The sequence below is a fragment of the Sciurus carolinensis genome, chromosome 5 (genome assembly GCF_902686445.1).
Source record: "Sciurus carolinensis chromosome 5, mSciCar1.2, whole genome shotgun sequence".
NCBI lineage: Eukaryota > Metazoa > Chordata > Mammalia > Rodentia > Sciuridae > Sciurus > Sciurus carolinensis.
In genome coordinates, this window is record NC_062217.1 from 171,486,614 (window position 1) to 171,506,708 (window position 20,095).

The window sequence follows — 20,095 nt, forward strand, 5'->3', positions numbered from 1 at the left end:
GCCCGGAAGCCTGCCTCTGCCAGGCTCGTGACCAGAAGCTGTGAAGCCCGAGAAGGCAGGGCTGCTGCCTGGAGCCTGTGCCCGGGAGCAGGGGCTGCTGCAGCAGTGGGAGCTGAGATAGGACCCTCAGGCCATGGAGGCCCCCGGAGTCAGAATGCCTGGCAGCTCACTCACCGGGCTCTCCGTGTCCCTGAGCCTTTTCCTGGCTTGCCCATGTGGACTCTGTGTTGAGAGAGAGGTGGTCCAGGGAGTGCCCCTGAGCTGGCTGCTGGGCATGGCTGGGGCTTCCGTGTTTCCATCAGTACCGACCCAGGCTGACCCTGCGCCTGCTCACCTGGGTCCCAGGCGAGGTGCCTGGGCCTCAGCAGGGAGGAAAGGCTGATTTGCGCCAGCAGGTGCATTTCATGACGGTCTGTGGGTGGTCGCCTCAAGGCCCAGGCCTAGTCTAGGTTTGCATCAGTGTATTTACTGGTCACCATGGAAAAATCTTTTATAATCAACCCAGATTATTCTGACTCCTAAACCCAGCGGTGCTGGGCATTTGAGGTGGACAGTGTCCCCTCCCCGACACCCAGACCCCTGCTTCTGCTGCTTGAGACATAATGGTGCTCATTCTTTTCACTTTCAGTTATTCTGATGAAGCAGATGTCAGTCCCAAATGTACCTTGTGTTTGATGAATATTGGTCTCATATTCTCCTGTGGAAGGTGTTTTTAAGCTCGATATAATCAGGAAAATTTAGTCTCCAAATTTAAAGTGTGCTGTAACAACTGAATTGTGTCACTGAGACTCAAGTTCATGAACTCAGGTACTTGAGCAGAGTGGTATTGTGAGTAAGAAGAGGTGTGTGAAAGGCAGGACTTCCCATGTTAGTGTTCATGCTCTCTGGTACCAGTGCCAGGAGAGGTGAGGAAGTGCCTGGCCCTGGAAGGTCCAGCAGCTTCATTTCCTGTAGGTCCAGAGCTGGTGCTAGTTCAAGGCACTGTGTGTGAATTAGTGAAAAGAAGGAGGTGCGGTCAGTGTCGGCTGGAGTGTGGGCTCCTCGTCACCTTTCTTGGCCCATTACTGTGTGCGTTGCGTGTCTAGAGCCTTGGTACATGTGCCCCTATTTGGGTGCCATCCTCTGGTGGGTCTCGGGGACTTGCTTCCATTGTTTCTGTTTTCCTCCTCTTTCAAACTCTGCCTCCCACGATGTAGACTTCAGTACCTCAAAGGAAGGGAAAAGCATATGGAAAGAAAGGAAAGAGCAGGGAACACCCAGCGTCGCTACCCTGGACACCGGCTGCCTCTGTCCACCCCTCCTGCTCCACCTCGCTCTGTCTCTTCCCTTCCTCTTTGTCTCCCCCAGTGCCTGTGCTGGCTTCCCCCAGGGTGCTCTTGCCCAGGTCCTTGGCGCCAGCTGGGTTGCTAGCGACCTGGGCTCCCCTTTCCTGGGCCACATCTGGCTCTTGGCCAGCACCCTTCCTGGTTCCCCATATGCTGGCCTCTGCTTCCTTGTGCGAGCTCTGCTTGGGGGACTCCTCCTGCACACTCCTGGGCACCCTCTTCTTTCTCTTGCCACCCGTGTGCTGACCTTGGGCGTCTCCTGGGGCAGGTCTTCCTGGGGCCCCAGCACCTTCTGGGGCCATCACAAGGACTCTCCTTCTTCCTTTGCTCCCTCCACTTCTCCACATTGGTCCCCTCCTGTCCCCAAGGTCCAGTTCCCATCTGGCCACTGCTCACCCATTCAAAGTGGACTCTGCTGGGGTGCTTTCCTCTGAACCCCTAGCCTGTTGCCATGCAGCCACCAGGGTGTCATCAAGTCAGCCCCTGACTTGCTCCTGAGCCCTTCTCCAGGCCTCCCTACTGCCCCTCAGTGGACCATGCTTCCTGCTGACCTCCTGAAGCTGTCACTTGGGGTGAGCACAGGCCTGCAAGTTCCTTGCTGCCTGCAGATCTCAGCCTGATGTCCTTCCTTGGAGGAGCCTCTGGGACCCTCAGCATGCTCTGGACTACCCCCAAGAGCTCTTCCTATTCGTATATGCCTCTGAGGGACTGTGACCCTGGCAGTGAAGTTAAGGCCCTAGCAGGGGAGGTGGTAAGTGCCCCATCTGTGCAGCACCCATTGTGTGCCTGGCACATAGTAGGTGTGCATTAGATACTTTTGAATAAATGGAAGGGCTCATTAGATGGCAGAGGGAGGTGGCTTCAGTGGCTTACAAAAGACAAAATGTGTCAGTGACTTTTGAGTTTCTCACACAAGTGATGGTCTTTCAGTCTTGATGAAGGGCAAAGCCATTTCTGGGACAGCATGGTGGGGGTGGGGTCAAAGCTAGCAGACCTGGCCTGACGTGGCTCCTCGTGTGCGTCAGTGGAATGCTTAGAATGCAATTCACTGTGGGCAAGGTCTGTGATTTTCTCACATTCTTCTACTGAGTGCAGGGTGCTAAGCTAAGTAGCTGTGAGTGGGTGGCACTCTGTGCTGAGTACCTTCTACCTGGACACCTGGACGCCCACTGCACACTCCTGGGAACCCTCCTTCTACAGGAGCATCCAGAAAGGGAACAAGAGCACATATGTCCCCAGGTGCATAGAGAAGCAGACATACACACACACACACACACACACACACACACACACACACACACATATATGCTTAAACGCACAGAGATGTACGAACACACAGAGAAGCAGCCACACACGGACATGCTTAAACACAGACACAGAGAAGAAGACACAGACATGCTTAAACACAGGCACACAGACATACACAGGAGTAGACACACATGTGCACATGCTTAAACACACAGATACACAGACACACTTAAACACATAGACACAACACACATAGAAAAGCAGACCCGCTTAAACACAGACGCATGGACACACAGAGACGCAGACACATGTATATGCTTAAGCCCACATGGGCATACAGAGAAGCAGACACACAGACATGCTTAGACACACCATAACGCTGGACACACTTAAACACCGGGATGCACGGACACACACAGAGAAGCAGACACAAGTGGACATGCTTAAACACGTAACACACATAGAGAAGCAACCACATACAGGCATACAGCAGAAGCAGACTCATGCAAACATGCTTAAACACACAGAGATACATGGACACACAGAGCAGCAGACGTACACAGGCACACATACACAGGGGTAGGCAAGATACACAGTAGATGCACACCTGGGTACCGTGGTGGCGGCTCATGGGTCCCACAGAGCTGAGCCCCTGGGAGCAGCAGGCCAGGCCCCGTGGCCTTGGGTGAGCAGCTCCATGTGCCACCGACAGTGTTGCCGACTTGCGCCTGGGGGACAGGCACTGTCCTTGGCAGCAGCAGACAGGCAGAGCCCAGCAGCTGCCGTGTCTCCTGCCCTTGGTGTGTGAGCTGTCTGCCTTCCCTCCTTGCCCTGGCCTGTGGCTGCCACGCTCCCTGCAGGGCCTCCTATGTCCTGGTGTAGAGGCTGAGGGTCTCCTTTTCCCTCTGGGGGGCAAGAGCTCAGTGGTAGCTGCAGCATTTGTTTCTCCTGAGCTGTGATGACATCCCCGTGGCCCTTGCTCTGCCGCTCACAGGGCTCAAGCTGCCAGGACCCTATGCATCCACCTCCAGAGTCCTTGTTGCTGGCCTCCCTGGACACTGGGAGAGGACAGCTTTCTGGGTCCATTCCCAGTCCATGTTCCTTTTGGTTCATCTCACATGCACATTGATTCAGAGAGCCACTGTCCTGGGCCCTGTGGGGAGCACACAGCTGCTGGTCCTGGGCCCCATGGGGAGCACACAGCTGCTGGTCCTGGGCCCTGTGGGGAGTGCAGAGCTGCTGGTCCTGGGCCCCGTGGGGTGTGCAGAGCTGCTGGTCCTGGGCCCATGTGAGGAGCACACAGCTGCTGGTCCTGGGCCCCGTGGGGTGTGCAGAGCTGCTGGTCCTGGGCCCTGTGGGGAGGACAGCTGTCCAGGCATGGCTCCAGGCTCAGTCCATTCCCCTGCACTAATTACCTTCTACCTGGATGTTGACTGCACCTTTTTTCTCAAGATGTTGAATTGTGAATAAAACTCACTCATTCATTGAAGTCGCTGTCATGAAATCTTCTAAAAATGAGTAAGAAAAAAATGTGACCCTGGCATCTGTTGTTTTTCCAGGTTTGTGGGTAACATTGAAATTACTTCCTGGAGATGTCCATCAGATTCGGAAAGAGTTTCCTCATCTGGTGGACAGGACCACAGCTGTGGCTCGAAAAACAGGGTTTCCAGAGATAATCATGCCTGGTAAGGACTGGCTCATCTGGGGCTTCTGAGCACGGGAGATGTAGCTGGTCACCAAACCATGGGGACAGTAACGTGTACAGGCTCCAGCAACCTTAGAGGGCTGAACACATCTTGGCGATGTGTTAGCTCCAGGGTGGTTGTGGAACATCTCATGGTCAGGGGCTGTGTGCAGAGTAGGGGGATAGGCACCCTGGCCACCTGGCCACCTACTAGGAAAAGCTCCCCACAGCTGCAAGGGTTGTATGCAGCAGGCAGGAAACCCAACAGATATCCAGGTAGACATTTGATGCAAAGGAGGAAAGAGCAGTGGCAAGTGAGCCCCCAGCCTGAGGCCCCCGTAGGCGAGGACCATGCATCAGAGTGCTCACCCTGTGCCTGTGGTTAGTGTCCACATCACTAGTGGTGCTCCGGTCCAGTGGTGGATTTTAAGCTGAGAAAACTGACCAGGGGGTTTCTCGTTAACGTGAATCTCATATTTAATAATTCTGCCCAGTTTCAATGTGAGGTTCATATTACTAATCTCACTTGATTCTCAGATCTTGGGAAGCATGTTGATATTTGCCCTTTACAGCTGGGTGATACTTTTTGATATGCAAGCAACGTGCACATTAATAATCTAGGTTAATCTACATAAAGATCTTGGAAAGATGCAAATTGTGTTAATTCCCATAAAAATTAAACCACAGCCTAAAGTCACACGGCCAACGAGTGGAAGTGAGGTCCACATGCCACGCTTGCCTGGCACGGGTGTCCACTTTGGTAGGCCTCTGTGAGCACCGGCAGGCGTGACCACTCTGTGTGCTGAAAGAGCTGTGGGTCTTACGTCCTCTTCCTTTGTTTTCAGGGCTGTCGCGGGTTATTGAATGCTCTGGTGTATTGCTTGACAGGAATCCAGAGTCAGGCTGAAGGACGGTCAGCTTTGCCTCTGCAGGAGAGGCAGGACAGGACAGCAGGCCCTGGGGCAGCCTGGGTGCGGCCGTGCCCCACTGCTCCTGTGCTGGCTCCGCCCAGCCCCTTCTCTTAGGTGTTTCCTTGGAAGGTGGCTCCGGATCCTTGAATTTGGACCTGCGATGCAAATTCACACATGGAGTCCCTGGTAGCATGCGGTCGACCTCGGTGACTCAGGTGTCCTCGAGTGCAAAGGGAAACCCAGGAACCCTCTGGCTTGTGCTTGGGTTTTCCCTGATAGTTGGTAGACTTACGAAGGAAATCGAAAACTTCCCCCGTGATTGACTCGTGGAGAAGCCATGCAGCCGACATTGTTCTGGCAGGTTCCGTGTGCACCGTGCTGGGGGTGGGTCCCTAGAGGGGGCATCTCACTGAGTGAGTTACCCCTGGCCAGGCTGTGGGCACCAGGGGACAGAGCCAGAGACTTTCAGTCAAACTCCTGCCTCTTGCCCGGCAGAACCCGCCCACCACTCCTTTCGTTGGCTTCTTGCAGAGACCTGCGTCCTCTTTGGGTAGTGTGGGATCCCGTCATGTCGCCCTCAGGCTGGCTTCCTACCTTCTTCTGGCCTGCTGGCACCCGGAGTCCTTCTGAAGGACCTGGTGGGAGAGCAGAGTTTCCCTTTGAGCAGGAGGGTGGCCGGCATCCGCCTACCTCCAACTCCAGCTCCCTTCTCCCTGAGTATGAGCCTGTAACCCATGGGGGCATCTGCTGATGGCCCTTGCGAACACGTCGTGGGGTTTTTCTTCTGTGAATGGGGTCGACCGTGTTGGCCCCAGAGACCGATCTCGAGGTGCACCCGGGAGTGGGCGTGGGGTTCCACCCCTTGCTGCCCTGGCCCCTGTTACTTCTCTGGCTGGTGTCATCTTCAGGAAGCTGGTCGCCCTTTGTGATGGTGGCTTTCGAGCTCTGATGAGCTCTTCAGCCCGGTGATTGTCCAGCATGCCTGCCTCGCCAGGGGGCTGTAGAGGGTGGGTGTCCCAGGTCACTGCTGCTCAGTGGCTGGGCAGCCTTGCCTCCTGCCCTCTGGCTCCACCCTTCTTCTCTTCTGTGGGCACTTGGTGCAATTGCAGCCGTGCTTCCTCTCTTGGCAGGCACTGTGGTTGTGGGAGCAACCCACTGGGACTATTATAATAATGACTTTCAAATGAAAGCTTGATTTAATAGTTGGATCCATTAAAAGGCAAAAGAGATCAGTTAAACAAAAAAAAAAAAAATAAAAACACGACGGCAAGGGGAGCCTTTGATCTTTAAGGTCCCTGCCCTTTAGCCTCTTGCTGCCCTCGGTGCAGCATTGCTGGCCTGTGCAGAGCAGGGCGGGTGGGAGGGGCCAGGCGGTGGCAGAGTGGCGGTCACTGGGGCAGGATGCTGCCTCTGAATCACTTTGCCAACAGAGCTTGTGAAATTTTCCCAGCCGGACCATCCTCAGGGGCTTCCGAGTGGACGTAGCTCATCTTTCCCCAGAGCTAAGGGTCCGTTCTCCGTGCCATGCACACGTCTGTTTAGTCCTGCCACTTCTTGTCCCTGGTCCCAGGCTGTGGTGCTCATTGTCAGTTATGTTTCAGCTCAGCTCCTAAAGTGGCAGAAGGCTGTAAAGGGGGCCGCCACTGCCACTTACCTTCCTGGGTGTGCAAGAGTCCTTCCTCCTGAGGACGTGGATGAGCCCAGCCAGGATGGGAAGATGCTATTGGTGGCCAAGGGCCATGGACGCTGCCGTGGGGCAGGTCCTTGCAGCCCCTGTGTGCCATTGCTGCACTGGGAGGTGGGAGGCTCCTCTGCCCAACCAGCAATCGGCAGAGAAGAAGTTTCCTCTTTCCAGCAGGTCTTACGATGATGATGAAAATCAACTCTGTCATGCTTTTAATGCTGGGACTGTTTTGTAGAGAATATTTCATGATCACCTAATATAGTATTTATAACGTTCTGCTAGGCTAGGTATCGTGTTAGACGGTTCTTGCAAAATTCACGATTACGCTTTGAATAATGGATTGGTATTGAAGGTGTAATTTCCCCCCAGGTGATGTTCGGAATGATATCTATGTAACGTTGGTTCAAGGGGATTTTGATAAAGGAAGCAAAACAACGGCCAAGAACGTGGAGGTGACAGTGTCTGTCTATGATGAGGACGGGAAGCGCCTGGAGGTACTCCTGCTGTGGGTCTTCTCTGCAGGGCCCAGGCCCAGCTCTCGCCCAGCTCCAGGGCCCACCCTGGGCTCTGCAGCCCTGCTTCCCTCTCTCCACCTTGCCTTGGTGCCCGGGGTCCTGGTCGCCAGCCTGTCTCGGGAGATCCTGGTGGAGTTTGGCCCATGTTCTTCTCCCAGCCTGATCAGAGGGTCCTGCCAAGCCCCAAGCAATCACTCTGCAGTATAGACACTGTTGTGTCACCATTTGAGACATGAGGAGCCTGAGACTGAGGACTAAGCAGTTAGCTCAGGGTCAGAGAGCAGGTGGACTTGGGTTGCAGTCTCTGACCTCTGACCACTGCAGCTTGAACTGTGGCCTCATGGCCCCACCCCATAGTAGCCACACCAGAACTGGATCCCTTAAGGAGTCTTTGTGTACTGGGGCCAGGATCAGAGGCCTGCGCTTGTGCCTGAGACTCAGCTGTGTGTGTGGGTGGGTCCCTTTATCCAGTGTCACTGCCTGCCCTGTCCGCCTTTGCCACATGGCCCTAGTTGGAGACCACTGGACAGTGTTCATGGCTGGAGGGAGCGGGGAGGGCGGCAACCACCTCCTTCCCCTGTAGCCCTTTACTCCAGACTTCTGAAAAAGCCATGCACTTCCTGCAGATCCTGATGTCCGAGGGGCTGGGACAGGGGTAGGGGGCGATGGATGCAGTACTGCCCTTGTGTCTCATGACTGACCAGGTCCTCAGTGGGCGAGTCAGGGGTGTGGGCTGGGTGTAGGACTGTGCTTCCGGATGGGATGAGTTTACAGCCCTCCAGGCGTGACCTTCTCCTGGGGCCTGGTGGGAGTGTGTGCCTGGCGAGCTCCCCGAGGTCTCACCTGAGCTCTCTGCCTTCTTTTGAAGCATGTGATTTTCCCGGGTGCTGGCGACGAGGCGATTTCAGAGTACAAGTCTGTGATTTACTACCAAGTGAAGCAGCCGCGCTGGTTTGAGACCATGAAGGTATTATTTGCACGGTCATTTTATCACCTGGCTTGATTATGAAATGCTCATTTGTATCCCAAAGGAACCCCCACCTTCCTCTGAGCCCAAGGGGCTGCCCGCCGACAGCGCCAGGCAGACTGTGTGGCTCTCCCAACAAAGTCGTTCTGGGTTGCTAAGGAACCGTGCTGGCATTTCTTGGAATACATTTGCTCCCATCTCCTTTGGACATAGAAATAGGGCTTTCATGGAGACAAACGACAGAGTCTTTTAAAGATAGTTATTGTCTTTCTCTACTGGGGTCTGTTTTATGTGTGGCCTGCTGCCTTTACACCAGATTGGAAAAGATAGGGATGGCAGTCCATGCGGTTTTGCTGGGAAGATGGTTTTGTCCCAGTCCTGGGGCATTGGCACATTTTCCTAACGCAGCTCACCCGGTCTCCACGGTGGCCCCTGTGGTAAGCACCAGCCCACTGCCAAGAGCCGGAGTGTTTAAAAAGAAGCCCAGGGGTCGGCCCTGGAACACAGATGTTAGATGTGAGAATTAGGGACAGTCCTTGCTTGCAGGCAGCACGGACGAGGTCTTTTTCTTTTACCATAATGTGACAACAAGCAAGCTTTCTTGCTGCAGCTGTGGAGAGAATATAGATACCTTTGTGTTGGGACTAAACACGAAGACGGCAGTGTGCAGAAATAGAACCTTAACAGTAAGGATCAGAATGCTCAAAGAAAAAATCCAGCTGTCTCACAGAGTCGGGTTGGCTCCTTCCAGTATCACCTTGTTAAATTTGGAGACATTTTGCCTTTGGAAAAATCACACGGGGGGTTAGACAGCCCGCGTTTCCACCGCCACAGCGTTGAGGTGTGTGCAGGGTGCCCGGAAGCCCCAGCCGAATCAGGCTGTCGGGTGGGAGCTGTCGGGAGAGCTGCTACCCGCCCCTCTGCACTCTTACAGGTGGCCATCCCCATCGAGGACGTGAACCGCAGCCACCTTCGCTTCACCTTCCGCCACCGGTCATCACAGGACTGTGAGTACTCACTTCGGCCCCCAGGCTTCAGGCCAGGTGGGGTGGGACCCCTGAGCGGTGCTTGTCCTGGGCTGCTCTGGGACTCTGCAGTCATGCCGAGGTGGTGGCCCCTTACCATTGTCACCTCACCTGTTCCCAGGCGTCTCGGGCAGGCCTCAGGAGACCGTCCTTCTCTTGCCTGACGAGGGGCCACCCTCCGCAAGCGTCTTTAGGTGTCCGCTTCTCCTTTTTGACTCATGATGCTCCGCCTACCAGAAAAGTCATCTTTGCTTGGAACCCAGAGCCGTGTCCCCTTTTGTCTTCTTGTCACCCCTGGTGTCTGGAGTGTGGCCAGAGCTCTTCTAGATGTTGGTGTGATAATTGACGGAGATGCCAGAGCTGGAGGGGCCGACGCTGGTGCTAGGCCGCTCTCCCTCCAGGGCTGTGGCCCTGTGCTAGGTCTGGGGAGGATACCCAGAAGGCGGGCTCAGCGCCTGTCCCTTGGGGTCTGCCTCCATTCGGCAGCAGCTCATATTTGGGAACATAAGTGACAGTTGGAGTTGGCTGTGGTCGTGTGTGCTGTAGAAGACCGGGGAAGAGGGTGGCCTTTGGGCCACGCGTGTTGCTGAGGATGCCGTGGGGCCGCATGGGAGGGTGGCCGGGCCCTGGCTGTGCATCGCCTCACAGACGCCCAGGCCCGAGCCTCTTCTGATGTCCTTCGGGGACGTGGCCACCTTCCCCCAGCAGCTCTGCAGCAGTGCGGCTCTGAGGCAGCGCCTGTGCTGAGCGGGTGTCCCTAGGGCTCTGGGCCCTCTGTGCGGTGTGGGCTGTGCTGGACAGGACAGGGTAGGACAGTGCGGGGGAGCGAGGGCCTGGTGCCGGGTGTGAGGACCGCGGTGCAGGGCCCCGGAGAAGCCCGGGCCTGCCGTCACTCAGCGCGCTCAGCCTGCCCAGCTGAAGTGCTGACACTGCCCTCAGCTGACCATTCCTAGTGGCAGAGGAGGCCAGGGCCTGGTTCTCAAGGACTGTGAAGCTGCACGAGGCCCACTTAATGGTGTGGGAGTGACGGCCACTGAGCATCACTGCGCCCCTCGCCTCGTCCTGCAGTGCAACCCGCCAGGGGCTAGTAAGAGGGCATCCGGTGTCGCTCTGAGGGGCAGGAGCAGGGCCGTGGAGCCTGGCCAGCTGGGAGGGCGGAGCCCTGCCGTTCACGCTTGCCTTAGTGCCACGTTCAGGCCTCAGGTAGTGGTCAGGGGCCTCCCCTGCTCTCATGGCTCCTGGACGGCGGGGCTGAGGCCTGCACCAAGGCCCCACGTGCTGTTGGGTTTAGGCCTCCCAGAAACCCCGTGTGTTGTCAGTGTTAGTAGCGTGGCTTCTGTCATACACGCGGAACCTGGGGTGTGGAGACCTTGAGTGAGCTGGCCCCGAGTCACCCAAGTGGTCAGTGAGGATCTTGGGTCCCAGCCTGAGCCCTGGGCCCAGCATTCTACTGGAGTGCCTCAGGGGCATGCCTTGGCCGTGTGGCTCTTTAGCAGGGGCACGTCTGTTCCATATGCATCAGGGGCTGGGGTCCTCAGTTTGCAGGGCTTAGGTTAGTGTGGAGATGCAGGTTAGCCTGCAGGAAGCCCCTAGGGAATGGCAGGGTTAGGCTGTGAGCGGCGTGGGTGTGTTCTGGGCACAGGTGTGTTCTCAGCCTGGGGATGGAGGGCGCTGCACAGGTGAGCCTGAGGGTGGGGAGCCAGAGCCAGCCAGAGCTCGGGTGAGCCAGCGGGGACCTGCACCCACGTCCTCTGAGGACAGCAGGAGAGGGTCAGACTCAGGGCCCAGGGAGGAAACAGGCCGGACAGGAGTGTGGCGTCCACGGAGCGAGCTGTCTCAGTACCACGCACCCTTTGTAGCAAGCTCTTTCTCCCCAATTAATAAATCACTCGAGGGCAGAGGGTATCTTCTCCAGCATTTTAATTTTCAAAATCCTTGTTTTTCTTGTCAGTTTTAAGTACTCATTATAGGCAAGATGCTATCACTCGACACACCAAGACACATTTGCATAACTAATGAAGTCCCCATGGCCACAGCTTGTGGGCTTTGGGATCATGTTGAGCATCACATGGGTTTGAGATCCTGGGTTACGCTGCCGCTGGGGCCCAGGAGCCTCTCCCGCCGGGCCTGTGTGCGGTCACCCTGGGTCAGAACAGGGAGAGAGAACCGAGGCCACGTGGCCCCCAGCAGATCCTGACTGCTTTCTGTTCTAAAGCAGAGCTGGCAGAAGGCAGGAGTGACGGGATTTCTCCTACCTGGATCTGTGGTTTGATTGGGAGTTTGGTGCTGATGTGATGATAGGACCCCTTTCCAGCAGCCTGCAGTCTCCTCGGGGCATCCACTTAAGTCACATGAACACCGTGGATGTTGTGGCTGGACCCGGCCAGGAGTGGAATGTGGTGGGTTTGGCTGGTGGGGCTCTGGGAATGAGGGACAGGTCACTCCCACGCCCACAGTCTCCTGCTGGGCTGTGTAGGACTCGACGTTGTGAAAGAAGCCGTGCAGCGTGTCTGGCGTTGGGCGAGCCTGTCATGAGAAGCACCTGTGCTTGTGAAGAAGGGGAGGCTCCATGTAAGCCATCTGCTAACCGTTGCCATCTGGTGTCCTTCCAAGCCCTGGGTGCTTTCGGGGAGGCCTATTGTCATTTTTCATGCCACCCCGAATTTAGGAGGCGCTGTCCTTTGCCATTTGAACGTGGTATCTTCTTCGCGTTCTGGTACCCTTTACAAAGTGACTGTTTAGATTCCTGGAGTACACGTTTTATCTCTGTTAATTTCTTTGTCTTTGGTTGGTTGATTCTTCACTCACCCTTTAGCCAGCATTTGTTGAGCACCTACTGCATGCGAGACACTGCAGCAATGCCGAGATGCACAAGGTCCCTAATGAAGTGGGATCCGAGGCAACTCTTCTGAGCCCCTGACCCCAGGAAGGTGTGGCTTTCTTGTCTGATCTCTGTCTTTTCATCTCTAAACAGAGAATTTCGAATGAATGCTTTGAGGTGTTTCCCAGCTCTGGAACTCAACATTACTATTCTGTATTCAGGCGACAACTTGAGGAGTTCATGGCCAATTCCTTCCTTCAGTGCAGACTGCCCTTCCGTCCCCATCTGATGTGCCCCTGCCGACCATGGCTCTCCCTGCTCTACCCACCAGCCACGCTGGCCTTCCAGCTCCACTGAGTCAGGCCTGTGCCGCCTGAGACCTCTGCACTGGGCCTTCTCTTCTCCTGGACAGTCTGCACCGTGGCCCATGTGCTGGCACCTTCTCAGGAGGCCTGTCCCACCACGCCTCAGATTGCCCGTTGCCTCCATCACTCTCGGATAAACCACCAACTTCTGTTTTCTTTATGACCTGAAAGAACTTATTTTTTCTTGGCTCTCTCCCCAAGTAGGACAAATATTTATTGAGTAGCTATTGTATGCCAGGCACTATTTCATGCACTGGGAAATAGCATTAGAAAAAAAAAAAGATTGCAGTGTCCCTTACATTCCAGGGCCCAGAGGACAAAAAACTAGCAATAGCAAGAACAAATTCTCTCTTGCACAAGTGTACACATGTTCTGTCAGTGATAAGAGTCATCATCAGATGAGAGAAAGGTGAGACTGGGCTGCTGTGTTAGATGTGGTGTGGTCTCTTTGGAGGAGGTGACATTCAGCTGAGACTTGAGTGAAGGCTGGGTGTGGTCCTGAGCGCAGGTTCCAGTGACGGGACTTTCTTGCTCATGGGAATGAAATTTCATACTCAGGTCTTCAGTTATCTGTGATTTATCTGAGAAGGGGCCTGAGGTAGGGTCTGTTTTGTTTTTCTGTATTGCTAAGCAGCTTTCCCTCCATGCATCTGTGTCCTGCGATGGCCTTGTGTTCCTAGGACCTGTTCAACATCCTGGTCTTTGCAGCCCAGTGTTAAAAGTCACGCTGTCTTCATTTCTGCCCTTTCCGAGTCACTCCTGGGTTCCAGGACTGTGGATCTTCCTGCACATTCTTCTGCAAGGTCCTTCTGCTCTTTATCCTACAGTCAGTTTCCAAGTTCCATGAATAATCTTCCCTGAGATTTTGGTGGAAATTGCTAGGAGTTTATGACTTTGTGGAGGAAAGCCCAGCCCTTAGTGTCGAGGTCTTCCATGGTGAACCTGCCCTGCTCCTCTGTGTCTTCCATCCACTTTATCACCCATCAATGCAGTATTGTCATCGTTTCAGAAAGGTAGCCTTTGTTGTGTTTTGTGATGTTATTTTGCCATGACCACAGTTGAAGAAGGTTATTGATCGTTATTGCAGCCAAGGATAAATCTGAGAAGATATTCGCGCTGGCGTTTGTGAAGCTGATGAGGTACGACGGGACCACCCTGAGAGACGGAGAGCACGACCTCATCGTCTACAAGGTAGGCCGTTCTGCCCTGCCGCCATGCGCACTTTGACTCTGTCCTGTCTGGCTTCCTGACCTGCATCTGCCACCGTCAGGAGAAAGCAGCTAGCTAGCTCCACTCGATCATGTGTATGAGTGTTTCTGATGACCAGCCCTTTAACTGTGCCCCTAATGAGATGATGGACAGTGACACCTTCAGTGCTATGTAGAAAAGCTGCAGAGGTGAACTGATGGAGAGGAAGAAGGGCCAGGACTAAAACACCTCGGCAGCACCACCTGACAGCGGCTGTGGTGTTAGAAGGGTCCAGGACGACAGCCCGTGGAAAAGCTGGGCTTCACTACCCAAGTGCTGTTTGACCTGCTGTGTAACTAAACTTGCAGGCCGAGGCCAAGAAGCTGGAAGACGCAGCGACATACTTGAGTCTGCCCTCGACAAAAGCGGAGTTAGAAGAGAAGGGCCACTCGGCCACGGGCAAGAGCATGCAGAGTCTGGGCAGCTGCACCATCAGCAAGGACTCCTTTCAGATCTCCACGCTGGTGTGCTCCACCAAGCTGACCCAGAATGGTGAGTTGGGGCAGGACCACGCCCCCGGGACCTTTCGTCTTCTGCCCCAATTGTTTTCGGCTTGCTCGTTGAGTGGAGGGAGGTATTTCCTGTGGGTGTGTGTATGTCATTCATTCCGTCCCTCGCCAGTGACCCGTGTGGATGATGGCACCTGAAAGAGGAGGTGACATTCGTCATAGTTTAAAATTCACACTTCTATTTTGGTCCAGGGTGTGACTTTATGTGAGACAAAACAGTGGACTACACAGACCTGCGATTGAGTCCCGGTTCTAGGTTAACCCTGGGTATGACCTTGAGCAAGTGTTCCCTGAACCTGGTCTGTAGACATGGAGTAAGTCCTGCCTCCAGGGCTGTCTGAGGGGTCCACGAGCTGCAGGATTGCAGGATTCCCACCCTCTTTGTATCTTTCCCTGTCTCAGCAGCTCATTGAGATAATTCCCGGTTATCATTGTTTGGTAAAAGTTGGTGTGTGTGGCATTTTCGAGTGCCCCTTACTGCGTGAGACTCATGCACACAAAGCTCAGCCTAACACAGCAGATCACTCATCGGCTGGTGCCTGGTGTCCCTGGGCTGGAGCGGTGGACTGCTCAGAGTTCATTACCACAACTTGCCTCCTCCCCAGCAACACCGCCACCGGCCGGGGTGCTTCTTATTCAGAGCACATGGGCTTTGTTGTTGCCACTCTGTCTGGAGGAGGGAGAGACTCCTGTGCACAAATCTTTCATTTAAAAATTGCATCCCCTTAATGTGACCGTATCACGGCCGTGCAGAGGGACTTTATGCTCTCTTGAAACTGAGCCTGAAAATCCAATTTTTTCCTCCTAACTGCCCGATATGGATTGTGATTATTAATGTCTGTTGCTATCAGGCATTGCATCTCTGGGGGTTGTCTGTCAATCATGGCAGTAGTTTTGGATTTGCCAGGGGGCAGGCATCTTTTGGACTTTAATGGGATTAGCACGGGACAAAAGTAACCCCTCAGGTGGAAGCCTGGACCCTGGTGGAGGTGTCAGGGCGCCCTACAGGTTTGGGCAGGCCAGCCCTGGGTCACGTGCTCGTCAAGCTTCCTGCTCTGGGCTCTCTGAGCTCTTCTGAGGAGTTAATGTTTGCAGGTAATGCTTTCTCACCATTGCTCTCATGAGGAAACTGCTTGGGGTGTGGGGCAATAGGTCACTCAAAACGCTTTCTGTGTGTTTGCATAGGACTGTATGCAGATGCTTTAAGGCCACTTGGATATATTTGGGTACAAATGCTCTAAGGCCATTTGGGTGCATTTTTCTAAGATTACTCCTGTTTTGCCTGAAGCATTTTAAAGTGTCCTGCTGGTCCAGGAATCCCAGGAGCAAATGAAAAGCCTCACCTGGGGATTAGGTCTGAGCAGGCTGGTGGATAGGGTGGGAGCGCACAGAGGGCTTGCAGGCTTGGTCCCAGGGAACCTGCGGTCAACGGCGCTGCCCCAGCACAACAAAGGTTGTCTTCTGGATATGACCCTAATGGTCCCCCTGTGCCTGAAGACTACAGTGTTGGCACCTCATTTAACCCAGGGCAAAGGTGACATTTCCAATGGGTTGCCATCCCATGTGAGTGGCACTTCAGGTTCTTAGTAGGTCCTGGACGAGTGAGCTGCTGTGTATGGACATCATCTCTCTGCAGGAAGCCACCATCTTATACCTGGGTCATGTTCCAAAAGCACTTTTGGATGTTGTTATTTGCAGCTTGAATATATTTCCCCCATAAGACAATGTTCTGAGTGGCAGGTGTAGCCCACATGTCCCTGGACAGGAGACTGGGAACCTGGAGGTCCCCCAGGGCGTGGTGTTCATCCCTCTTTCACCTCCCAGCTCCCCGAGTCTCACCACTGCAGGGCGATTCCCTCCCTGGAACCGAGGGAGAGGGCGCCCCGGACTCGGCAGCAGCTGTTGCTGGGCAACAAGGAAATTCCGATGTGATGCTGCTCGCTGGAGCAGAGGGGGATGTCGGGGATTTCGTTTCACACCAGCAGCGGTGCCCCTTTGTGGGATGGTGGCAGGTCAGGTGTGTACAAGGTGGAGCTGCCCCAGTTGGCGTCTAAGCATCGAGTCCCAGGTTTTCCTTTGAGACAGCCGTGATTTGTTACCGGGAAGTTCCATTATTTAGGGAGAAGCGGTAGCTGAATAGTCAACAAGGCTGCATTAAATATCTCTGTCCTCTGCATTATGCTGGCTGCCAGGGGAGATATAAAAAGAAGTTCAAGATGTGGTTCCTCTGCTCACTTAGCTTACTGTATAATCAGAGGAAAAGAGCCACGAAGCAAAGAATGATCACGGCCCAACTGCAATGCGGTCCCAAGGGCATGGAGAACGGGGAGCCTCCTGTGACCTGGTTCCCTGCAGGGCCTGGCCAGCTCTGCTTTCTTCCTCCTCCAGGTGATCTACTCATATCCCCAGCTGGACTTCTCCAGTTTGCAGTGCAGAGGTAGATCTCAGCTCAGCCACATCCCGCATGCTGCCAACTTTGCAGGAATGGGATCAGATTATGATTTGGGTTCCACTAAAGAAACTGGTTGTAACTTGTGAAATGGAAATCTTAACCCGGGACCATGAGTGTGCCGGGGCAGGCTGAAACCTTTCCCGCAACTTCATTGTCGACTAGAAATTGAAACACATGGACTTTCACAATGAATGAATACACTTTCACTTTCAGATCATGCTGCTGTTAGTATTTTGTGCTGGGCCTTGGGCTATTTCCTTTTCTTTTTTTAAGTCTACTTTCTATTTTTTATTTGTTCTATTTAGCTATACATGACAGTAGAATGCTTTTTTTTATACCGATTGTGTCTTTTCATTCTACCGCAGTCCTGCAAATTTTTGCAACATCGTCCCTATTGTTCAGATGAGAAAACAGGGAAGCGACTTGCACAGGGTCCCATAATTGCTGCCTTTAAGCCCAGCATATGTATCATAGTGAATGTGGGGCTATCCCCTTTTGGTGTTTTATGTTTTTGTTTTTGTTTTGGTACTGGGGATTGAACTTGAACTCAGAGGCACTCAACCATTGAGCCATATCCCAGCCCCTTTAAAAAAAAATTTTTTTTAAAATTTTTTATTTAGAGACAGGGTCTGAGTTGCTTAGGGCCTTGCTAAGTTGCTGAGGCTGGCTTTGAACTCTCGATTCTCCTGCCTCAGCTTCCCACATTCCTGGAATTACAGGCCTGCACCACCACGCTCAGCCCCTTTTGGTTTTGATTCTTCCCTTTACCAGCTATACTTGCAGTGAGGTCAAATGAATGAAATATTCTATCTTTCTAGTATCAACTAAAAACTTTTGTTTTGTTTTGTTTTTTTTGGTTACAGTTTTTATAGCTGGATTTGGTTCCTGATGAGCATAAGCAATAAATTAGGTGCACTTGGCTAATTGCATTTTTTTCAAGTAATGGAGCATTAGTACAACTTCCCATGACAATGCATAGGCAGAAGTCCTTTCCTAGAGAGGCTGTGGGTCCGTCTTTCTACCTTAGAGTACAACTTGGTATCTTAAACAAACTCCTTTAAATTAAAACAAATACTTTAAGAAAAAAACCCAGCATATTTAATCCTTGATTTTTCTGTTAAAAAGACTCAAGGGGCACAATGTAAGCAAAATCACAGCAATAAGGACAAGCAGTTCCAGAAGCCAGACAGGAAGCTCAGCTCCAAGTGGCCTCAGTGGTCCAAGGTTGTTGTAGCTCCAAGGACCTTGCAGGGTGGTTGCCTTGCAGTTTCAGTGCTTTAATGTCTTATTAATTATTTTATATCAGTTTATCTAAAAAATTAAGTGAAAGCCTAAAGACTTGTTTCCAAGCAGGAGAAACCCCCTTGGCAGGAGATGCCAGGGTAGCTCCTCTGGGTAGGCAGCCCCTGCTGGGCCCTGTGGTGGCTGCAGCTGCCTTCCTGTAGATTCAGAGGTCAGTCTTCAGGTCCCCAAATGTGGAAGTTTTAAAGCTTCCACATGGTAAGTGTAGTTGGAAATAATGACTTCAGCTGCTCTCGGTGCTTAGTATGTCGCTACAGAGTAATGGGATATTTAGCAGGTGAGCTTTTTGAAATAGGGTTGATTTTTCTATTAAAGAACATCTAATGGAGACCCGGGCCTGGCCTGGCGTGGGTGCGGGAGGGCGGGCACTTGAGGCCGGGCGGGCTGGAGCTGACCGTCCCTCTCTTGCAGTGGGCCTCCTGGGCTTGCTCAAGTGGCGCTCCAACACCAGCCTGCTGCAGCAGCACCTCCGGCAGCTCATGAAGGTGGACGGCGGGGAGGTGGTGAAGGTAAGGTGCCTGAGGACCTTCAGGCTGCAGTTTTCTTGTGCTTTCCGACGGACGTGGGCGCTGACCCCATGGCTGTGTAGGTTCTGGTTACACACACAGTGCACCCCCTGAACGGACCGCCAGGTCAGCCGGGAGTTTTCTGTGGCCAGTGTCCTGGGTTCCGTTTCCTCTTCTGATGGGTCCTATGCAGCGCTGGCCACAGCTTAGTGGCCTCCGCAAGTCCCACTTTGACCTGCTGTAAGGTGGGATGGTGACGGTGTCTTGTCCAGGGGTTGTTGAAGATCCGACAGCCTGTGCCTGGCCTGCGGGATGTGCTGTGTGTGTCACTCCTGCTGTGTCCATGGCCGTGCCTCCTTGTGACCTGGAACCTGGGCCCGTCTGCGGCCTGGAGGATTGTGGTGCGGGAGCCAGCACAGCCTGAGTCATACCTTGCTCCTTTTCTTTCCTGCGATCGAGGGCTGTTCTCACCTCACACCTCAGCTCTGGAGGTGCGTGGGGTGCCACCATTTCTTCCAGCCTTCGCAGCTCAGAGTCTGAGATCCGGCAGTTGAGGGCGTGGGGGATCTGAGATCCCTTTGATTACTCAGCTCCCAGATTCTTGATCTGGGATTGTTAATGGTGCTGCTCTTTCTTCCGGTATGGGGTACTCCTTTCCTCTCACGTACCACACAGGGTGCTTGGGTGGCTTTTCCTGGCACATGGGAAATGCCTTCTCATTTGCAGTGAGTTCTGTGTGAGTCAGGGATGCTGACCTGGTCACCAGCATGCGGTGTGTAGTGAGCAAGGTCTCCACAGCGAAGTCTGTACATTTCCTGCCTCGGTTCCCTCACCCTCTATGAGAAGTGCCAGGGAAGGGAGCCTGCCTTATCTCTGCAAAATTAATTACTTAAAATGGCCTTAATTAACTAGCAATGTGCTTAACTTCAGAATGAATTAATCTGGTTGCACTACTTTCCTAAATTCCTTGTATAACCATTTAGACATATCCGTGCTAATCTTAAAATTTTAATCATCTTCTCAATCCTAGCCCTCTACCAATGGCTTGGACAATGTTAATTGCATTTTAAACTTCCCCGGGTTCTATAAATTCCCCAGTTCAAATGGAAACTGGGTGAATACGTGAACATACTTTAGAAGACACCAGTTAATGAAATTTTGTCCTCTTTAAGTCTCTGTGTCACGTCAGGAGTTCTCTGTACTTCTGTTGACCTTTTGTGGCTTACCAGGAAAGGCGTAGAACGGTGTTGTCCTGCTCCCCATCCCCAGGTCTAATGTACCGTCCCTGATGCTTGTTCGTCCCTGGGAAGGATTTTCCCATCTCTCCCACCTTCCTGTACACAGGGTACGCAGGTGGCCTTCTCGCCTCACCTACTGTGTGCCTGACCTTGCCTTCTCCCTTTGCTGGCACGTCCCACAGACTTTTTTGTGCCCACAGAGGTGACCTTAGTGTCTAAGCCACTGGCTGTCAATGGTGAGGGCTTGAGGAATTCCCGGGCTGCCAAGGGTTCCTTTTGCTTCATTTAGGGATGC

General features: G+C 53.4%; 1 protein-coding gene across 2 annotated transcripts in view; it reads left to right on the forward strand.

Moving 5' to 3' along the window:
* Window positions 1–20,095, forward strand: part of Dock1 (dedicator of cytokinesis 1) — a 455,412-nt gene that overhangs the window by 76,239 nt on the left and 359,078 nt on the right. For both annotated transcript variants that reach the window (XM_047551998.1, XM_047551999.1), the window contains exons 13-19: window positions 4,133–4,258; window positions 7,222–7,346; window positions 8,236–8,334; window positions 9,269–9,341; window positions 13,633–13,736; window positions 14,102–14,285; window positions 18,468–18,565. In XM_047551998.1, coding sequence (XP_047407954.1) covers window positions 4,133–4,258; window positions 7,222–7,346; window positions 8,236–8,334; window positions 9,269–9,341; window positions 13,633–13,736; window positions 14,102–14,285; window positions 18,468–18,565 — 809 coding nt within the window. The remainder of the gene's footprint in view (window positions 1–4,132; window positions 4,259–7,221; window positions 7,347–8,235; window positions 8,335–9,268; window positions 9,342–13,632; window positions 13,737–14,101; window positions 14,286–18,467; window positions 18,566–20,095) is intronic.